This window comes from Drosophila melanogaster, chromosome X, assembly GCF_000001215.4.
Source record: "Drosophila melanogaster chromosome X".
Taxonomy (NCBI): Eukaryota; Metazoa; Arthropoda; class Insecta; order Diptera; family Drosophilidae; genus Drosophila; species Drosophila melanogaster.
In genome coordinates, this window is record NC_004354.4 from 21,463,497 (window position 1) to 21,483,967 (window position 20,471).

General features: G+C 42.8%; 1 protein-coding gene and 5 long non-coding RNA genes across 6 annotated transcripts, besides 4 other annotated features; all 6 read right to left on the minus strand.

The window, feature by feature from the left end:
• Positions 1-628: part of a mobile genetic element that runs on past the window's edge.
• A 3,003-nt stretch (positions 629-3,631) lies between these two features.
• lncRNA:CR45507 (long non-coding RNA:CR45507) lies at positions 3,632-4,105 on the minus strand. The gene has a single exon (NR_123980.1). It is a non-coding gene; the product is annotated as a long non-coding RNA:CR45507 (long non-coding RNA).
• A 381-nt stretch (positions 4,106-4,486) lies between these two features.
• Positions 4,487-4,983, minus strand: lncRNA:CR45508 (long non-coding RNA:CR45508). The gene has a single exon (NR_123981.1). It is a non-coding gene; the product is annotated as a long non-coding RNA:CR45508 (long non-coding RNA).
• A 273-nt stretch (positions 4,984-5,256) lies between these two features.
• Positions 5,257-5,467: a mobile genetic element.
• A 5,493-nt stretch (positions 5,468-10,960) lies between these two features.
• Positions 10,961-11,271: a mobile genetic element.
• A 2,486-nt stretch (positions 11,272-13,757) lies between these two features.
• Positions 13,758-15,449, minus strand: Ir20a (Ionotropic receptor 20a; the record flags this gene model as incomplete). Its single annotated transcript, NM_134612.1, has 1 exon — positions 13,758-15,449. The coding sequence occupies one exon, from the start codon at positions 15,447-15,449 to the stop codon at positions 13,758-13,760; it is 1,692 nt and encodes a 563-aa protein (NP_608456.1).
• A 708-nt stretch (positions 15,450-16,157) lies between these two features.
• lncRNA:CR45509 (long non-coding RNA:CR45509) lies at positions 16,158-16,453 on the minus strand. The gene has a single exon (NR_123982.1). It is a non-coding gene; the product is annotated as a long non-coding RNA:CR45509 (long non-coding RNA).
• An 807-nt stretch (positions 16,454-17,260) lies between these two features.
• On the minus strand, positions 17,261-17,628 carry lncRNA:CR45510 (long non-coding RNA:CR45510). The gene has a single exon (NR_123983.1). It is a non-coding gene; the product is annotated as a long non-coding RNA:CR45510 (long non-coding RNA).
• Positions 17,629-18,411: 783 nt separating this feature from the next.
• Positions 18,412-18,534: a mobile genetic element.
• Positions 18,535-19,585: 1,051 nt separating this feature from the next.
• Positions 19,586-20,023, minus strand: lncRNA:CR45511 (long non-coding RNA:CR45511). Its single transcript, NR_123984.1, has one exon. It is a non-coding gene; the product is annotated as a long non-coding RNA:CR45511 (long non-coding RNA).
• Between the last annotated feature and the right edge of the window lie 448 nt (positions 20,024-20,471).

The following is a 20,471-nucleotide window of genomic DNA, read 5'->3' on the forward strand; positions in this document are numbered from 1 at the left end:
TTGTGATTTTAGTTCCTCAACAATTTCGTTTTCTGGAATGTTAATAAGACAGGGAGCGTAAATGGTGCCTTTGACAAAGTTAAGAGTGTTGTGGAGCTTGCACTCGATATCGCATAAGCCAGGTAAGGAAGTCACTTTGATAAATTTGTCACTAATTTCCCTGGAGTTAACCAGCAAGAGAAGGTTACCATCCCGAAGATTAGAGATGGATGTAATGTCTTTGCTGATATACTTAAGGGCTCTATGGACAGCAAAGCAGTTGTAGTCGGATATGGTTTTCGGAGAGTTTTTTGATGAGACCACTAAATATCTCGGATTTTTGCACTGCGTTTCAGGGAGGTCTGGGAAATCAACTTGTAATTTTTGAAAGGGTCTTTTTTTCTTAGCTTTGGGGCTAACGCTGAGACTGGCAAAGCGATTATCCCCCAAATTGAGTGGCCCGGGGGCCATGGTTAATAAATTTATGGATATTGAATGTTTTTGATTTGCACGTACGCGTTGATAAGAAGATCAAGAAGATAAGATGATAAATATCAATGTAACGGCGATGGTAATTACGCGATAAGCAAAGCTCACACAATTGGAAAGACACAGACGTCCGCACTCGAAGAGAGATAGTCGGTGACTGCACATCATCTTAAAAATCAGGACTTCAATTGCAAGTAAGTAAAGCAAGACCAGACGGATAGCTGTGGCGATCATTTGAAAGTACTTCCAAATTTTCCTTGGAACATCTGATATGTTCCTTATATTCTGGATTCCTCCTACTCAAAATATAATTACGACTGCACGCGGCAAAGGAGCGTTAAATAACTTAAATAACTGCGGCTTTTGCAATCAAAGTCACTTGGTTGGCGCTCTCCTTCCTTCTGGGAAATTCACTCACAGGTGCTTAAAGAAGGACTTCTTACCAAGCCTTTCCTCTGTCCCCATTCTCCGATCCGGGCCATCCCATCCCATCACATCACTTAGGCAAATCAAGGAGACCAATAAAGGCAAAAAGGCGGCAACACTTAGTCAGCCAGCTCGCGATGAGAGCGAGAGTCTTTGCCTATCATAAGTCGTCCTTCCATGTGTGGAAACTGTGGGCATGGGTGTATGGATAGGTGGTAGGGATGGGATGGGATGGGATGGGAATAGGTGAGCTAGGTAAAAGCACTTTTGCGCTTGTTTTAATGAAATTCAATGCGTCGACGGCGGCGACGTCGTCAAACCTTTCACCAAATGAACACGAAAATTTTCATCAATGTCTGGGACAAAATGGGCGAAATGGGGGTCTACGTATAGCCGAAAGTAACCAAAGAAACCCACTTTCATGCTTCATAAGTAAATTCATTTGGCACGCCAGCCAGGGTCCTAAAGCGACCCCCCACCCGGGGCTTAATGAAATGTCTTCAACTTTGAGGTGTTTATTGCGCTGACAAACCGGGGAAGAATTACATTAGCGGTGGGTGCGTGAGTGGATTTTAATTTTCAATAAGAAGACTTCAAAATCACTCTATTTGCGCTGCAAGCCCGACTTGGGCTCAGTACTCAAGCTGAGCAAATTGCTTCCGAAACAAAACAGAGACGGGACCCTGCGAAAAAATATATTTCTGGAGAAAGAGAAAGAGAGTTGGTTAGCATGAATGCTGACTTCTCAGAGAAGTCACGCACTCATCTCCGAAAAATGTAAATACATGTACATCACAGAGCTTTGCGGGTCGGGGAAAACCCTTTGAGCAGGACTGAGGTAAACCGAGCCCAAAGTAATCTTTGAGTCTCACTGTCAGCCTACGACGGCGGGTGCACAGGTGTGTGTGCTAAGCAGGAAAAACATTTTCATGTATCTTAAATTGTCTAACACTTAAAAAGTGATTACGTCTGCGTGTTCCACCCCCGTTTCTCTGCTCCTTACCGACGGAGAGACCCTTCTTTGCTGGGAGCAATCCAATCGAGGACATCAATTTATAGAGTTGCCAACGGAGGAGCTTAGCACTTTAGATAAACAATTTTGTGCAAGTTGTTAACTTTTACGATGACTCATTAATTTTGTAGATTTTCGCTCGTAGTTAGAATAGATAGATGAACGGATGGCCCGGGCGGGTATAGCATCCTAGTTTCTGCTGAATTGTTGTTTCACAAAAGTTGTTTGTCGATTTCAATGATGTGACACTAAATACTCGACGAAGGCTTCAAAAGCCCCGCATCCTGTTTGGGCCGGAACTTTTGCATAACAAAGCCTTGGGTTCCTGTTTCCACTAATCCGCAATGCATCCTGCCAAAAACAATAAACATCTCCCATTCGAAACAGATGACAGCACATCATATAATTAGTGAGCTCCGTCCCCGGATTCCGGTTTCCCAAACCTTTGGACCGGAGGTACCAAAAGATGCGTGTTAAAAACCATACAATTTGGAATATGACTCTCGGTTGATAGCGTTTGGGTTATGGGGCATGTAACTAATCGGAATTGTTGTAAGTTTGCGGCATCTAGGCAAATCACGGGTTGGGTTTGGTGTTCATTATTATTCTAGTTTTAATTCCAATTCAGAAGTAAAACTGTGTTAGTTTGTTGAATTCTGTTATTTTTCGAATTGGACTTTTAAACATACGGTAGGTAATAAAGGAATATCATTGAAGGCTTTCTTTGTCGTAAAAAACGAGTGAACCACTTCACATATCCGTGTATACATATGTGCAATACATTTAAAATATAAATAACAGGTAATACCGCATAAAAAATATATATATTTTTGATAAGGATCAGTAGCCGAGACGATGTTATGTTATAAACTTTGGGTTTTTTTTTTAAATTAAATTTTGTTTGTTATTTTAAATATGATCTGAAGAACTTTTAAATTGGATGATTAGAAATATCAACGACGGCAGAAAACCAACATATTTTAAAATTTGTGAGCTTAGTAACGGATATATGATAGCTGAGGCGGTGTGGTGTTGGTTCTTTTAGGTAATATTAAAATTCTTGAAAATGATAAGGCATCTTCTTTCTATAAATTCGATGTATAAATTTAATATATTTTAACACAACAACTATTCCATGGCTCTAGAGAGCGAGGGTCACTCACTTGTGGGCAAATTATCGAGATTCAGTACCAGTCCCCAATCAGTCACTTTTCTCATTCCCCTGCCCTCGAAAATAGAATGTGAGTTCACGACTTTCACGGCTATAATTTGATGTTCGGAAATCAACAAACTTGGCCCCTGCCCCCATCGAAATCCTTATTTTTTCGTGCCGTCCCTTGTGTTTGATGCTATATTGGTTGGTGTGGTCGGGCAAATCGCTACAAAATGTAACTACTTAACAGCGACAACATTGCCGCAGGGCCGCAGGGCGGAGTTCAGGGGTCACGGGTCAGCGGGCGTTCGGAGGACCTTATGGCTTGGCAAATTAAGGAATTTTTATTGAAAAAAAACTTGCCAGTCACGCAACAATCATTTGGCCCGAGTCAACGTCAACAAATACCAGTTACACGGAACAAATAAAACTAAGAAACGAAATCAAATCTAGTTTATATTTCTTTTCAGTAGGTAATGTAACAGGTGGTATTACAAATATTTTAAGCCAAGCTCTGTAATCTTAAAATACAACGTTTTTTTTTGTCTTTATCACAAAAGACTTTTTAAAATGTCTTATGCAGACACACCAAGTGTGTTTAATTTGCTGAGCTCACGACCTTTGGGTTCTTTTTGCAGTGTACCCTCAAAATCCCAATTCCCCATTTTCCCCGCATCCTTTGAGCCTTGGCGTGTCCATCAGTGAAAATATGTGCCCCCCGTTTTCGTTGCGACTTCCTCTGTCCCACACTTTATTATTTCTTATTGAATAATTATGGGTCATTTGGTTGCGGCGACGTGGTGGGCGTGGCAGTGGGCTGTGTGAGTGTGTGTGGGGGGGGGGGGGTTGGGGTGAGTCGGACTCGGTTCAGGATCAGGGGGTCGCGGGCTCGCCACCCACCTCACGTGCTTATCTTGTTTCCGTTGCTTCATTTAAAAGTTAATGACTGCTTTTAATGTCCGGACTTGTGCCTCGGAGCGGGTGAGCTTCAGCTTCCGGTCGGTGGCAGTGTCACCAGACAGGCAAATTGATTAGGTTTAAAGGCAAAAATCATGGCATACATTAAGGACACCCATCCACATCCACCGACATCCACCCACCCGTCAACCGACTGTTCCCATTAGGGGCGAAAATGTTTAACAAATTGAAAGTCACGCAACAATTGACCAGCCTCAGCCATTCGGAGCTGTCCTCTTGCCGCTATAAAAATAAGGAGAAGAAAAAAAAACTCAAAAAAGCGAAGGTAACCACGTTAATGTCGGTGGTTGTCTCGCAAACGCCAGCGGCTATCAAAGGCTAATGTTATTGAATCATTAACACCTGGACTCTCGCCTGGCTGCTGAAAAAATGATGCCATAAAGTTGATTAGAAGTCACTTAATGGCAGCGGATGTGCAGGTTTATTACAATTTGTAACGAGAGCCCCGAAAGCTTCGGGTGTCCTGCCAGTTCCTGGGGCTCTTTGGCGGCTTCTTGGTGGCACCGGGGGCCTTGCGGGAACTTCCAACGCGTCTGACATTAGCGCTTATAAAATATGCAGCGGTCGCGTGTCTGTTTCCAATAAATACGTGGCAACCGGCAGGAATCGGAATCGGAGTCGGGAATCCTTGGATCACGACCACTCGGGCTGAACGGACCCGAACCAAACTGAACTGAACTGAGCTGAACAGGACTGGCATTCCATTCCGGCATTCCGGCTGGGACCGCGGCACTTAAATAGCCGTAAAGACAGCGCCGAATGCTGTTCGAAGTTCGAGTGGCGGGTGTTAAGCGATTTGGTCAGGAGCTGGGCAGGAGCTGGGCAGGAGTGTTGGCGTTTTGGTCGATCTGGAATGGGTACATAAGCACGTACAGTGGGCTGACCAAATAATATCATCGAACTGCCAATACCTAGCTAGTTGATAAACCAACAATAATATAATCATTATCTGATTTTATAAATAAGTTTATTGTACAGCTCCATTTTTGATAGGATTACGAATAGTCTAAAAAAAAAAGGAAATTCACCAACAGTTAATAAAGTTAATTAATAAAAAACATAAAGGTATTAAAAATATTTTTTTTTAATATCATAAAGCCACGTATATTTGGTAAAAAAAAATAAGTCAATAAGCCATTGTAATGAATTATAATAAATTTTATAAGTAGCCACTGCAATTCCATGTTCAATCTCGTTACTCGTAGAGTAAAATAATATTCTAGATTCGTTGAAAAGTATATAATAGGTAGAATAAAGCGTTTTCGACCATATCAAGTATATGTATTCTTGATCAGGATCAATAGCCCAGTTGATCTAGGTCTGTCTATCCGAATTAACTTCGAGAAAATTATAAAGGTTCGCGTTCGCATTCCACTAGTTGAGTAACGGGTATTTGATAGTCGGGAAACTCGACTGTAGCATTCTCTCTTGCTTTTTTTCAATTCTATATAAATGTAGCAAATTAATGTACTTTCGACTTTACTATACTCTAACGACTAAAACAACGAAGATGGATCATGTCAAATTTTAGAGAGTAACCTATCTGTTGAATAATAACTTTTAGGTATTTTCCCACAGCATAACTATTATTCATTACTTTGTATATTTATTGCCCTAATTATATAAACATATACTAAGCAAATTAATGAAATGATATTTGAATTTAACTTCACTGATCCCGATTCCATCAGTAACTTTGTTCGCCTTCTTAGTGAATTAACTGTTTCAGGATCGTCAGCCTTCGTCCAAAATGATGTATTTGCAACAGAGAACATCATATTGGCCCGGCCCTCGTCCAAAATGTGGGCGTAGAAAGAAAGGACGAAAAATGAGGACCAGGAGGGAATGGGATCGGAATGGCGGTGCAGGGCTACAGGGACAGCTGATGTCGTTTTTAATGTTGCCAACAATTTTTAAGTAGCACAAAAATGACGCAAGACAGCCGACGAGAGGATGGTGGGGAAGTGGAGTTCGCGGTGGCAGGGTGGACGGAATTTCAGGTTGACAGCCAGGGGGGCAGGACGCCTAAAGGACTAAAGGGCCGAAGGACTGGCGACGCCGTCGTCGCTGGTGGACGCACTCTTAAGCATAAGTACTTCCGACTTTAAAAGGATGTCACATCCGGTTTCGCTTCTGGAGCGTGAAGAGCGGACTGGCGACGCGATAAGAGCCTGGCCAGAGAAACCTGGGACCCTGGTATCGTGGGACTCAGGAACCAAGAGTCGACAGCCGGGACCCGGGGAATAAGAGTCGCAATTTAAGGTGCAACAGTTTGACAGGCTTAAGCCCTTTTGCCTCTCCGCCTGCTGCGCTTCGTATTTGGCCGTAACAATCACCCTGACCGGGGAATCCCCGGCGAAGTTCGTTGGGTGAGGCAGCAAAAGTCGCCAAGAAGGAAATGTGAACAAAGCTGCTTAGAAGGCACACTTTCTGCCAGTGTGGCCGTACTGGCACGATAAGGCGGCCATTCTAAATCGGCTTGCAACCTAAGCCCGATCGAAGAACGCTGTCCCGGACATTCCTCAGCAAAATAGATTTGCGCCCTGCAGGTGGTAAAGCATGTTTTCGAAATTTATAATTTTTTATTATTTAGAAAACTTTCTTTTCAATTTTCATACACTTGGTGGACCATCTCAATTAGATAAAAAAGAAATTGCTTTAATCCTTTCTGTGGTAGAAGGTAATAGGAAAAATATAAGATAGAAAGAACGAGTATTCTATATCATTTTTAAATATGTAAAAGTTAAAGTTCTTAATATATTTTCCCAAAAGTATCTGTAACTTAAGACTTTGCGCGACTTGTTAACAATGTTTGATATAAAGCTAAAAGGTCGAAGTCTTTAAGATATATTGTGGTTGCTAAGCGCGCACCTCGCCGATGATAATGGTAGTAACGATGATGACGATGATGTTGTAATGAGTTTGGGAACCAGCGCAGCCCTTGCGAGCTGAGACAATGGCCTGATGCTGACATTTATGCAGTTAGACAACAACAATGAATGCGAAATTGTTGTTAGATGCGAGGCAAACGCGACAATGACAATAGAAATCTGCCTATCCCCTCTTCCGCCCCCCTCATCCAACGTCCCTCGAGAGAAAGCATAAAAAAGAACCAAGATTGATGAAGAAGCGCCACAGCAAAAACAATAAAATGTATCTAAGGCGGGCAGAGGCGCAGAAAAAAAGGGTTAAATGATGGAAGAGGGGGAAGAGCAGACCGTTAGCATCTGTATCTATGACAATCTGCGGCAACAATAAAAAAGGGAAGGACTGACAGGAAAGAAACACGCAGTGGAAACCACGGGGAAAGCGCCGAGTGAAAAGAAGAAAAAACCGGCAGCAGAACGAATTGGGATCGGCTTGGGCTCTCCACCCCTCACCGCGAATGAGGGGCTCGGTTCAGCTTAAAACAATACGTTTGACAAAAGTGGAGTCAACTGCAACGGCTGCAGCCTGCACGTTGCACAATGACAGTGGGCTTGCCGGGGGCTGCGGCTGTGTTGCTCGGCTGCCACCACATAATATGTGTAAAGCCAAAAGGATTTGTTATTCGAAACCGAGCGAAAAGATAAATAAACAAAAGAAGATTCCTTCTCTTTTCTAGCCGTGCCACCACAACCCCACTCCCTCGCAAAGCAACAACCGCTCACCACCTACCAACTACCGCTTACCACCCACTACCCACCGCCCATCACCCATACTGTGGGTGATTTTGGTGGACAGACAAAGGCTCCAAGGTTCCTGCTGTAACAAAAACCCAGAAAAAATACCAGAAAATTTTTAATAAGTGCCACAATGCAGCAGCAGAAATAAAACCGAGACGGAGGAAACAGCAGGAAGATACAGGCGCAAATACAGATACAGATACAGATACAGATACAGATCCAGATACAGATACAGATACAGATACAGATACAGATACAGATACAGATACAGATACAGATACAGATCCAGATCCAGATCCAGATACAGATACATATACAGATACAGATACAGATACTTTTACAGATACAGATACAGATACAGATACAGATACAGATACTTTTACACATACGGATACAGATACATATACAGATACAGATACAGATACAGATACAGATACAGATACAGATACAGATACAGATACAGATACAGATACAGATACAGATACAGATACAGATACAGATACAGATACAGATACAGATACAGATACAGATACAGATACAGATACAGATACAGATACAGATACAGATACAGATACAGATACAGATACAGATACAGATACAGATACAGATACAGATACATATACAGATACAGATACAGATACAGATACAGATACAGATACAGATACAGATACAGATACAGATCCAGATACAGATACAGATACAGATACAGATACAGATACAGATACAGATACAGATACAGATACAGATACAGATACAGATACAGATACAGATACAGATACAGATACAGATACAGATACAGATACAGATACAGATACAGATACAGATACAGATACAGATACAGATACAGATACAGATACAGATACAGATACAAATACAGATACAGATACAGATACAGATACAGATACAGATACAGATACAGATACAGATACAGATACAGATACAGATACAGATACAGATACAGATACAGATACAGATACAGATATAGATACAGATACAGATACAGATACATATACAGATACAGATACAGATACAGATACAAATACAGATACAGATACAGTGGGAAATGGAGGGAGCAATAATGAATGCCCGAACACTCACACACTGGAGCAGCACATATGTGTGTGTGCCGCCAATAGAAGTCAGCCAGGGGCCAAATTCCAAATACCAAACACCCAAATCCAGACAGCCACGTTGATGGGATGTCAACCAAAACGTTTGAGCGACATGGCCAAGCGAGAACAAATAAAAATTGTTGCATTCCCCATTCTCGGTCTGTCTGGTTTTTGTTGCAGCGTGGCGGCGGGTCGTGGATGCGAGTAATCACTGTGGCTTGGCTCTGTTCCCCCATTAAGCTCTCATCAGCCCTTATCAAAGTGGATCTTTTGTATCCCCTAAATTGGGTAAGTAGATTGTCGCCGTACTTTAGTAAGTAAGGGTCAGAGTATCTATCAATTAGTAAAGTCCGTCTAACACCGTGTTAAAAATCAAATCTTATTTCCATTTTTTTGTTGAAGTAAAAGGATGATAAGATGATAAAGATTCTGTTGCAAGATGAGAAAAGTCTTAAAACTAGGCTGCTGAAATCTGTTACCTTATACTTTATAGTTGACCATAATTATTTAAAGGGGTTGGCCTTATAATCTATATTTGGCAATCTTTTTCTGGACTTGCGATCTACGATCTTGACGCAGTCGCATAGTTACTGTGCGGCTTTATTTCCACTGCAGAGCTGGGCATTCAAACGAGGACACAAAACATATTTAGGCTCACCGAATGCGGAAACAGAAAAAACTGATAAAAACTGGGCCGACTTGCGCTTATCCGCCCCTTCGACCTGGAGTGCAGTCTGCAAAAAAAGGAAAAGAAAAGTAAGAAAGTGCACAAAAGCCGACAGCAAATGCAAATAACAATAAAAAGAAAATAGTGGACCAAGAAAAATGGCATTTCAGGGGGAACGCGGCAAGCGGCGACGGCGGCGGCAAACGGAATTGCAAAATGGGAACAAATATTGCACAATTTTAATAACTCACATTTTGCGGCAGCGTTTGGCGGTATTTTCGGAATTAAAAGGGAAGTCCAGTGGGCGGTGCAGGGTATCCTGCGGGGGGGGGGGGGTACGTTAGCGATGTTCGCAGGGGATTGTTCACACCCCCAGTCGGTCGGTTGGTCAATTGTTGTCATTGTTGGCGCTGCGGTCTTTATTTTCACCCACGTTGGGTAACTTGTTGGCCGATTTTCACTTTCCACTCCCCGCTTTTCACAGCCCCCAAAAATTTCGCCACAATGCGATCGAGTCGGTTATGATGATGCGAATGATGGCGATGATGAGGCATAAGTGCTGTCAACAGGCCGCAGACGGATTTAATGATTCAGCCAACTCGACCTGAAAAAGTAAGTGAGCAGTTTGCAGTCCGACTTTATTATTCATGTCCTTTTTACGGCCCATGAATTGTGGCAGGCCCTTTGGCCGGGCATAAAGGTACTGCAATCAATGAACAATTAATTGTTGCAATAAAAAATTGATGGTATCATTATTTAATCTTAAAATGGAAATGGAAAGGTATTTACACCCAAATCGATAAGATCGCCGCAGGCATATTTCTAGGTAATAAAACAGATCTCAATGCAATTCAAGCACTTGGAATATATAAACATACCAAGGTGTAAACTTGTAATTAGTTGTTTGCTAGGGACCTTTTCAGATAAATTTACCGATTTTAATTAACCTTATAGACGAGGAGCGACTGTAAAATCAACCGATTGCAGCTGATCTTTTCGGGTCATGTATCTCATTTTCGAGGTCCTTCGAATCATTGCAATTCGAGTTTGATAGAATGCTCGACAAATGTGAATAATGAGCAGTATTTTGTTCCGCCCACGCTTTTCGTCCGTCCGTCCGGGGGCTTACATTATTTATGTGAATAATTAAGGGCGTATTTTTTTTTTTAAATTAATAACACCTGAAATTATTCCGATTCGGGTGCAATGCGCGTGATTAATGCAAGAAGGACGCACACAGGACATCGCCACTGCCGCACATATGTTAACCGTTTGTTTGCAGAGAGATTTTCCAATTTTTCACTCTGTTTGCTTGTTAATTTTGTAAAATTATACAATTTAATTGCACACACGAGCCGCAAACAGGAGCATTGGCCATTTGGGCCAAAAGTTTACCTTGTGCGGTTTTTTTCACGTGGCGCAGAGTGAGTTGCATGTGCAACAATATTCGCATTAATTGTGCGACTCTAATGATGCGCGGTCTGTTGAATATAGGCCATTTGCACATGTGCATATGTAATTCTGTATGAGAACATACATACATACACATGAACTGTATGTATGTATATATATTAGTAAATAAGCAGCCGCATGAAGCTGGCATTTTTATGTGTATCAGTTTCAGTTTCAAATAAAACTTCTTCGTGTTCGGACGCTCGGCTCAAGACTTTTTATTTCGCGTTTACTCATTCGGCCTTTGCTCTCAATGCGCTGAGTTTGGGTGAAGATTAGGATCTTCCCAATATGGTTGTCAGTGTTCCACACTTGGAGCACCTTTTCAACAAACAACACGGTCTCCTCTCGCTTTATATTTAATTAATGCGCAATTTTCACATTTAGTGCAGTTGGCATTTTGTTTTTGGTATGCCTCTGACCATCGTCGAATTGCATGTGCCCCACCCCCAAGTGGCGCCTCCCACTTCCGTTTATTGTTATCCGAGTTGATGAATTACGCTTAATTAGCCGTTCGAAAATTCGCAGCCCCAATTTAGGAAGCTATGCAAACCAAATTACTTGTTTCAATTACAACTAATTTGCTATTGGTAGCAAGTAGCAGGTCATGAGCTACTAGACTTTTAAGTTTTAGACAATTGTAGGCACTTAACTTAATATGATGAGTTTTCTTTAAAGCTATTTGATAATATAACTTTTTGTGTGTTAAATAACTTACCGGGCTCTCATAGTCGTACATTTTGTACATTTTTCGAAATGCAATTATCTTCGATTCGACTCGCTGAAACAGCAACAAGCGCTGATCCGCCCCACGAACTTCCGCCCCACGAACTTTCGCAGCGCGGCTGTCATCATCAACCTCAAAGCTCATCCTCACCCGGCCAATAATTTAAATGTTTTTCGGCTGGGGGCCAACAGGCCAACATCAATTTAAAATCATTTAATAAATTCGCACTAAATTTCAATTCCGTTTTCATTAAATGCCACATAAATTATACGCACTGTGATGGCCGCGGCGGTGGAGGGGCGGTGCCTCTGCCGGTTGGGTGGGTGGTGAAGTCCCGCGGAATGGGAGGTGGAGGTAGGCGGAGTTGTCAGCTGGGGCCGCCAAATCGCGTGTTACCATATTTCGCATTCGTTTTAAACACCGCGCGCCATTTGCCATTTGCACATAAAATGCTTTTAATTTTTCGTTACATTTGTCCTCGCTTGTTGTTGTTGTTGTTGTTGATGTTGTTGTTGTTATTGTTGCTGCTGCTCTCAGACAACAGCCTCCGCCTTGCCCCGCCCCCTTCGGTCACGCCCTTCATTTCGCCCACCCCTGCACAATGCACCTTTCATCCCCCTTCGAGGCCTTTCGACCACTTGGCCACATTTTCAATTCGACCTCAATAAAATTTACGCCCAAAGGCTGCAGACGAAAGGATTGGTGGTGTAGGAGGGGTTGGGGGGGGGGTATGGTGAGTGGGTGTGTGTGTGTGTATGGATTGAGGTTGTGGATGGCAGAGGTCACAGGAGAAGACAACCGACAACGAATGGGGCGGTGGAGCAAGAGAAGTCCCAGCCACCGAATACACTGTATTCAAAGTTGTCAACTTATATCGACCACTTTTCACACAGTTCAAATAAATGATATATGTATATTTAGTTACCTTTTTGGTTTAATTATTTAGTTAAATACAGTTTCAATCTTAAGTCCAAGCACGCGAAACTCGCTTAACAGCGATCAATAAGAAGAGTATTCCCTATTCATTGTTATGTGGAGTGAATATATATATATAGCCATTCGGCGATGTTGTTGCTCTCGTGAGTTGCTTACGTTGTTGTTTGCAGTAACTCCATCGCGCCCCATTGCCCAAAAAGTGTTCATTTCCTTTCTGGGGTGTTATCATCGCCACTTCCGGCAGCACGGGGGAGGAGAAGCTCGACGAAGGCGACAAGTACGACAAGGACGACAAGGACGAGAACTTGGACGGCGGTCGACATTGAATATCGGCAGTTAATGTACAGAGCTGGCTGCTGTACTCGTATGTATGAACCATACATATGTACGGCATGTGGCCGCAAGAAAGCGCCAATTTAAAGTACGGCATTAAGGGACCTTTTGGCTGGCCATTTTCCAATTGACGCGCCGCCTTTTCCCCGACGACCTTGAGCGTGCACCAGCAGTAAAGTAAAATAGAAAACAGAATAAAAGTTTTCCCTCTGTTCCAGACGAATGCAAACACAATTTGAATGCTGCCGCTGCCAGCAAATCGAGCAGAAGACATTCACCGCCAAACGCCGCTTTTCCGAAGCGTACTGAACTTTTCACTTAATCGCTTTTCGTTGCGTTTGAAGGAAAACAAACAGAGCTAATTTTACTGTATCTCGACGTCAAGTTTTCTTTCCGTTTTCTTGTTCCACAGTCCCATATATTATTTGCCTAAGCCAATTTACCCCATGAACTTTAACTATTGTAGTTTCCCAGGCTTAACCCAACAGATTTCCAAGGATTCTGAATGCAAAAGTTTTTGCAATGAATAATATTTATTGTAAGACAAAAATACAATTTGTAGCGGCAATTACACTGCGCATTTAAGTTTTATATATTAATAGCATTTTACGACAGCAATGAAACTTATATATTGTACATACATATATTGAAGTGTTCATTAGTAAGAAAATTACATATTGTTTTATATTATAAAGAAAATATTTATTATTTATTATTATAGTAAAGACAATTTGCATTAATAGCTACACTCTTCGAATATATAATTAAATGAAGGGACCTAAAGCCTTTCTGGCTAAACATTTGCTAACATTTATTTCAAGAAATACCTTACAAGCTATTGAAAAATACGTTAATGTAAAAGTACAACAGCTCCATTATGAAAATCGCAGACGCTACTGCGATGGCTGCTCCACAGACCCGCCAGACGATCTCCAAGTCCCCGATATTCAGGGGCTTAAGAGTCTCCAGATCGCTATAGTCCTTAATGCTCATCTTGCCGGCCTTGATCATATCGTAGAAGCTCTTTCGGATCCAGTGCTTCATTAGACCTGCTTGGTGGATACGAAAGGTAAAGTCCTTTATGGACTCCCAGTAAATCGAATCGGGGGCCACAATAACGCTGGTGGGCATGAAGTCGAAGAAGCAGAGATCCTTAGACCAACGGAAAAGCGGTTTGGAAAAGTGTCGCTGCTGGGTTTTAATCACCAGCCACTTTATGTAGGGCATGGTGTAGGCCCACGTTGTGTTGAAGTGGTTGCGCAGATCGTACAGCTCGTTGGGATCGTCAATCAGGTAAAATACACCTGCATACCGCGCCCGGAAAGCTCCATCAAAGTTGTAGAATTCGTTTCGCATGCCCAGGATCTTCTGGTCACCGCGAAGGAGATCCTCGAAGCTGGCTATTCTCACGTGGTAGGGCGGAAATATCAGGAGCGATAGCAGTTGGGCACTGCAGGTGGTTAGCAGTAGCAGGGTCAGCAGATGGGGCACGATCCGTGCCGGTCTTGAGTTCTTCAAACGTGTCAGGCAACGCAGTTGCCTGAACACCAGCCAGGTTACGAGGATGATGAGTAGCAGGGTCATCGCCAACGTTGGACACACGATTCGGCCGAACAGATCTGGTGTTGCCAACGGTTTTTCCACCGGCAACATAGTGCACCAGCTGGAGACCAATAGCGGATAGGTATACTGATGGATGGCCCAGAGATTCCACTTCGTGATCAGTGTGGTGGTCAGGCCCACGTCTATGAGGCCCTTCGCGGAGTACTCCAACATGTAGGAACTATCAGAGGCCGAACCTGCCCGCCAACTGGGACGAACTACCTCCAGACCAGCATTAAGCCGACCGGCAAAAGTGGCCAAGAAGTCCCACAGGTAACCGGTCACCTGGTTGTCGCCCCTGGCATCGCGATAGAAGAAGGTGTTGGGCGGCGAGAGATCCGGAATTACACGCAGACGATGTCCCCTCAGATCATCCAATTTATGGAGAAACAATTTCACGCCTTGCCCGACTGAAATCCAACGCATTACCAGCTCGAAACTGGGAAACGCTCGGAAGGAGTAGAGGATCAGGGAGTGGTGGTAGTCACGGAAATACAGCTCCACATGCAGCATGCTCCGGCGCAGACAAAACGAGAGATACTGCCTGGCCAGCGTTACTTGATCAGGACCTGCCACTTCGATAAGCAATCGAACCACCGTCCGCAGGTGGCTTAGGCTATTGGCTAGGATCTCTAGTTGAATTGCAGCTCTGGAGTCCATCGGCAAGCAAGCCAGCACCAAGAGTTTCGCATTAAACTGATAGTAAAGGTCCGGGTATGAATAGTTGCGCTGCCACACGATCTGCGGATGAGCAGTTAGGTTCCGCTGCCACAGGACCCCCCAACTGCAGTCGAGTCCTGCGGGATTGAAGTATACCAGTGTGGTGTGCTCTCCACTCAGCAGAAAGTGAACCACCAGGCCGTAGAGATCCAGCAGTTCGGCGGAAAGGCCAGTGCTACGGTTCAAGCTTGCCAACATGTCGCCGGCATCGAAGGAATCGACTGACGGGCTTCACAACTTTGGTCTGAAACGTGGTCTGCACCACGCAGTGTACGCCACTCCTTATCGTGAGCCATCCGGTATAATTGACCGAGGACGATTGCATAGCGACAATCGCATTGTTTGCACAACGCGATGGCTCTGGCTTTGCAACTCCCAAGTATTTGCCTTGGGGACATGAGGTTGGAATCAATCTACAAAGAGTGAATTCTATGGTCCAAATCGTTTAAAAACACATGGCTTGCTATGAATAAGATTTTTGGATCCGGAGTATTCCGATCTTTGTATCATTTTGACAAATATTTTTTGTGTTGTAAATACATGCAGCGTTTATTTTGTGAAAACACTTATGGCGACTAGTGCATGCTAAAAAATAAATGCCGACTTTTAAGTTTAAAAAACTTTCGAAATTCCCAATGCCACCCACATTCATCAACGAAATTAAAATAACCGATAATCGAATTCCTTCTAACTCAAGCAATGAAAGCCGACTCAAAACCAGAAAAGTCCGGCAACAAAACAAGAAATCAGCGCATTTAGAACTAGTTGTTTCGGTGCGCCTAACTCGGTTACTTTGGTCGAAGTGGACCACTCATCTGTGTCACCTTTTTGGGGAGCCCACCTTTTGCGCGAAAATCCCCTGGAAAGGACACCAAAAACGGTCGCAAAGAACGGAGAGTATGCGGCGGGTGCACACGCAAGTATTTCCAGGCGAAATGTTTTGCGCATTTCGCCGCCGCGTTTTTCAAATACACTTGCGACATTTGACAGCTCCAACTGTCAGTGCAATGTGCTCGGTGTGTCGCTGTGTGTGTGTGTGTGAGTGTGAGCAGGTGCGGCTGCGGGTGTATCTGGGCGCGTATCTGTATCCGTGTGTTGCATGTTGATTTTGCCGAGTTGTTTTGTGCACTTCCTCCGCCTCATACACCCCTCTCACATTCAACAACGTTAAAGCTTCAGCTGCCATTGGCATTCATTCACGTGGCATCGCCATCGCCATAGTCATCGTCAATTCGACCCTGACGCTGGCTGCAGTTGTAAATAAATTTGCATTTTTGTCAATTTTGATGGCGACCACATGCACACACACACACACACACTCAACTCTCCACACACCCACACATGGCATGGTGTTAGGGGTGTTGGGGCCTCACCAACACACACATAGCCACGCATGAATGCCTGCAAAGTATGCAAAGTTTATTCATGAACGAGTGTTTTGCGGCCACATCAACTTGCCAGGGCTGGCAAAGCCACCTTCCAGCGATCGCCAGAGTGTCCTTTTCGAATGCTTTGGATCAAGACTCTCTGGGTGAGAAAACGTTCGTTAAAACTGTCAGAAAATAGTTTAATAAGCATTTTAATTATATAGAAAAAATTAAATAAAAATAAAAAGTAAATATCTAAACATAAATTTTGCTGTGGCACCTATTAGTATTCATTCAATACACTAGGTAACACATATGATTTCGCCAAGACCGACGTTAAAACTAATTGTTAAAAATAATTTATGGTTTCCTATGAGCGATCAACAGTTCTTTGAAACATTTGATCATAATTTGGTTGTCCAATTTTTTTCCAGCATACCTGACATTTGAGTATCTACCTTTGTACACTATTCAAAAACTGTCGCTTAACCATGTTTTTGATAACGATTCATAGAGGGATTACCCTGGACCTTAATGGTATTACCTGTCCAGCCCCACATTGACCATCTTACCCATCTGCACCCCGCGATATAACCATACCAAAACAATGCAGCTCTCTGGTCAGATGCAGATGGGCCGGGAATGGAAATGAAAATGGTCATGGAAGTGGGGCGGCGGGCTGTGGACGATAGTCCTCGCATTAGGACCTTGATGGTCGTCGGAATGGTGGGGGGAGGGGGGTGGGGTTGGTGGAAAAATTTGTTGTTCAAATGGTCAACAAAGTTGCTGACTGCGTTTTTGGTCATCACTTTGTCGTCATTCTTGTGGTGCGCCCGACATTGTTGTTGTCGCTTCAATTGTTGTTGTTGTTGTTGCTGTTGTTCTCGTTATTATTGCTATTGTTGTTATTGTTGGTGTTGTTGCTATTGTTGTCGGCAGCCTAAACACTATTAACGCTGCTTTTCCTCTACGAATATTGGTCTGAGTGAGTGAAGGTGTTTGGTGTTGGTGTTACCAAAAATTAATTTGCATAATGGACAGACAGACACACTCACACTCACACCCACATCCACACACAACATTAGCGCAGCTTTGAGGGCGGCATTCTGTGGGTGTGGGTGTGGGTGTATGGTGATGGCTGGAGAAGCATCAACATTGCTGGCATATTTCAACGTCGAGGACAAAGAAGAAAGGGAATTCGTTAAATCTGAAATAAAATCAAAAAACAATGCGACTCACACACACGCATATTTGCGGACATGTCCTTTTGACGCCATTTATTAACTGCGAGTGCCGAACAATGTTTGCATTTTGCATTTTTGATTGCTCCTGTCCAGCTGCTCAACATGCTCCTCCTCCGCTCACCACCGATCGCCACGGTTGGCCAACACATCCTCTGCTCAAACTGCAAATCGCATACAGCAGCAAAATTAATGAAAAATGCTCTCGTATTTGTTTAATTCGTGATAAATTATTTAATGTTCCTGATAGGATTACCATATGGGGGCGTTTGGCATTTTTGTTCTGTTTGAGTTTGTTATTGATTCGTTGTCAAATCATTGAAAAATATGTACGTAACGCTATTAATTAAATTAAATGGATGTTATTATTGGGGCTTGCTAAATTAATTTATTTTAATTTTATCTGTTACGGGTTTTGCGCAAACAAACGAGTTTAATATTGCGTTATCCTCACCAATTAAAGTCTTAGATACAATAACTGTAGTGAAGCTAGATTTCAATCAGATTTAGCACAAGAATACAAAACTAAAGTAACGGGTATAACTAATAAACAAGAGAGAAAGCTCTAGTCGAGTTCCCCGACTATCAGATACCCGTTACTCAGCTAGTGCGAACGCGAAATTTAATCATTTTTTTGGCATATCTATAGATATTGGCGAACAAAATGAGAAAAAATCCAAAGTGTGGGCGTGACCGGTTCGGCGGCTTTATGGTGTTTTTTCAAAAATGTGGATGTGGCACTTTTGAGCGGTCTTAGGGCGTAAGAGTGGGCGTGGCAACATGGGTCTACAAACTTGCGCCTGTTACATACTTTTCAACGAATCTAGCTTACCCTTTTACTGTACGAGTAAAGGCTATAATAAAATAAACTTCATTTTTATTTATGATAAATTGAACATGTTATTGATCTGAAGCCAATTGGAATTAAAAAATATTGTGATCAAGATATTGTGATATTGATCACTTCAATTTCCTTAAAAAGCGAAATAATATAACATAGTTTTGATGTCCTATAAATTGTGGTTTTAAAATAGATGCATGTCATTCAAATGATTAAATTATCTGTCCATTAAAATCATAAAATAAACTGGAATAAGTAAATAAAACAATTAGATGTATACTATGGGCTCATTGTTCAATAGTCCAAGAATTCTTTCCATGGCTTCTCATCGTTCCCCAATAGTACAGATCGCAGATTATTAATATTTAGCTTTACCATATAATATTATTATTATACATCAGATAACTAACTTTTAAAACATTTTTATTTATGGCAAGTTATGGAGTTATGTTATGGTTTTACATAACATTCACATTTGGCCCATGATATACGAAACTCGAATCACGAGTTGCGAATACCCTTATTAAAGTTTTCCAGCTTCCAGTTTCTGCTAATTTCGAGGTGCAATGGCGTATCCTGGCGCACTGTGCGCCGCATCCTGATTCATCCTTGGGCTATGGTCGTGGCCTCGCGGAATGGCGGAAGTCCTAAGAATCTATGTTGCAGCTACTTAAACTTAGTTGGCCAACAGTTTGCAGTGCTTTTCTTTCTCTCTTCCTTTGGACGCGGCCAGAAATGTTGCGCAGAATGGCGGAATGCAATGACAATGTGATGAGCCGGGGAGGAAAATCGCGGAAAATAAAGGGACCGGACTGAAAAGTGCCACATAAGCATAACAATAAAATCCAATAGAAGTGGCTAGGACGACGATAATGCGACAAGCCTGGCCGAAAAGGGCGAGAAATCCGTTCAGGCCGCCAAAGACGGAAGCGGAAGCGATTTTCGCTTTAAAAAAGAATGTAAAGAAAATCTGGACTCGGAGTTTTGGGATTACTCAGCAAAAGTTCAGAATGTCGCTCTTTTAATCACAGACAGCAACAAATTGTTGTAGCTTTCGTTGGGTTTTGTCTCGGTTGCGTTGTTAAATGTCATGTTAATTCCCTCGTAATACGCGTGTTTATTATGTTAAACACTTAACATGCGTGGGTGTGCGTGAGCGTGTGTGTGCGCTCTGCTGTGCACAGCTGTGCTGTGTTGTGTTGTGTCATGGTGTGTGTGATTGGTGGGTAGGGGATGGGGATGGTTGCCTCTGTTGCACGTGTGTATTTGCATTTCGGTTGTTATACAAGAGAGTTGTTGTCAGCCTCGTCATAGCAGCTCGCTCGCCCCCTGAACAATAAATGAAAGTGTAACACACTAATTAGTCCTGTATGCGATTCATAATGATAACAGTAACATGTGTGCCTGTGTGTGTGTGTATTATGAGGACTCGGCTACAACAGCACACACATCCCCACGTCCTTTCATCAAAGCACACGCCTCGGATGAACTTTGACTCGCTGCCGGCGCTGCTCTTTTCTACGTTTATGCGGTGGCCCAATTCACGAACTTGCGCTCTTCAGAAGGATCATAGCATGTAGTCAGCACCCAACGTATTCGAATATGATTCGAATATTATATTATTACTCTGTTGTACTCTATTGGTACGTTTTAAGACTTCTAACCTAACGAAATTGTGTATATGAAATCAGTCAAAAAGAGATGCAACCGCGTACTAATTATTATTATTGCCCATCTCGCCAGACTTTGTTCGTTATAGTGGCCATCGCAT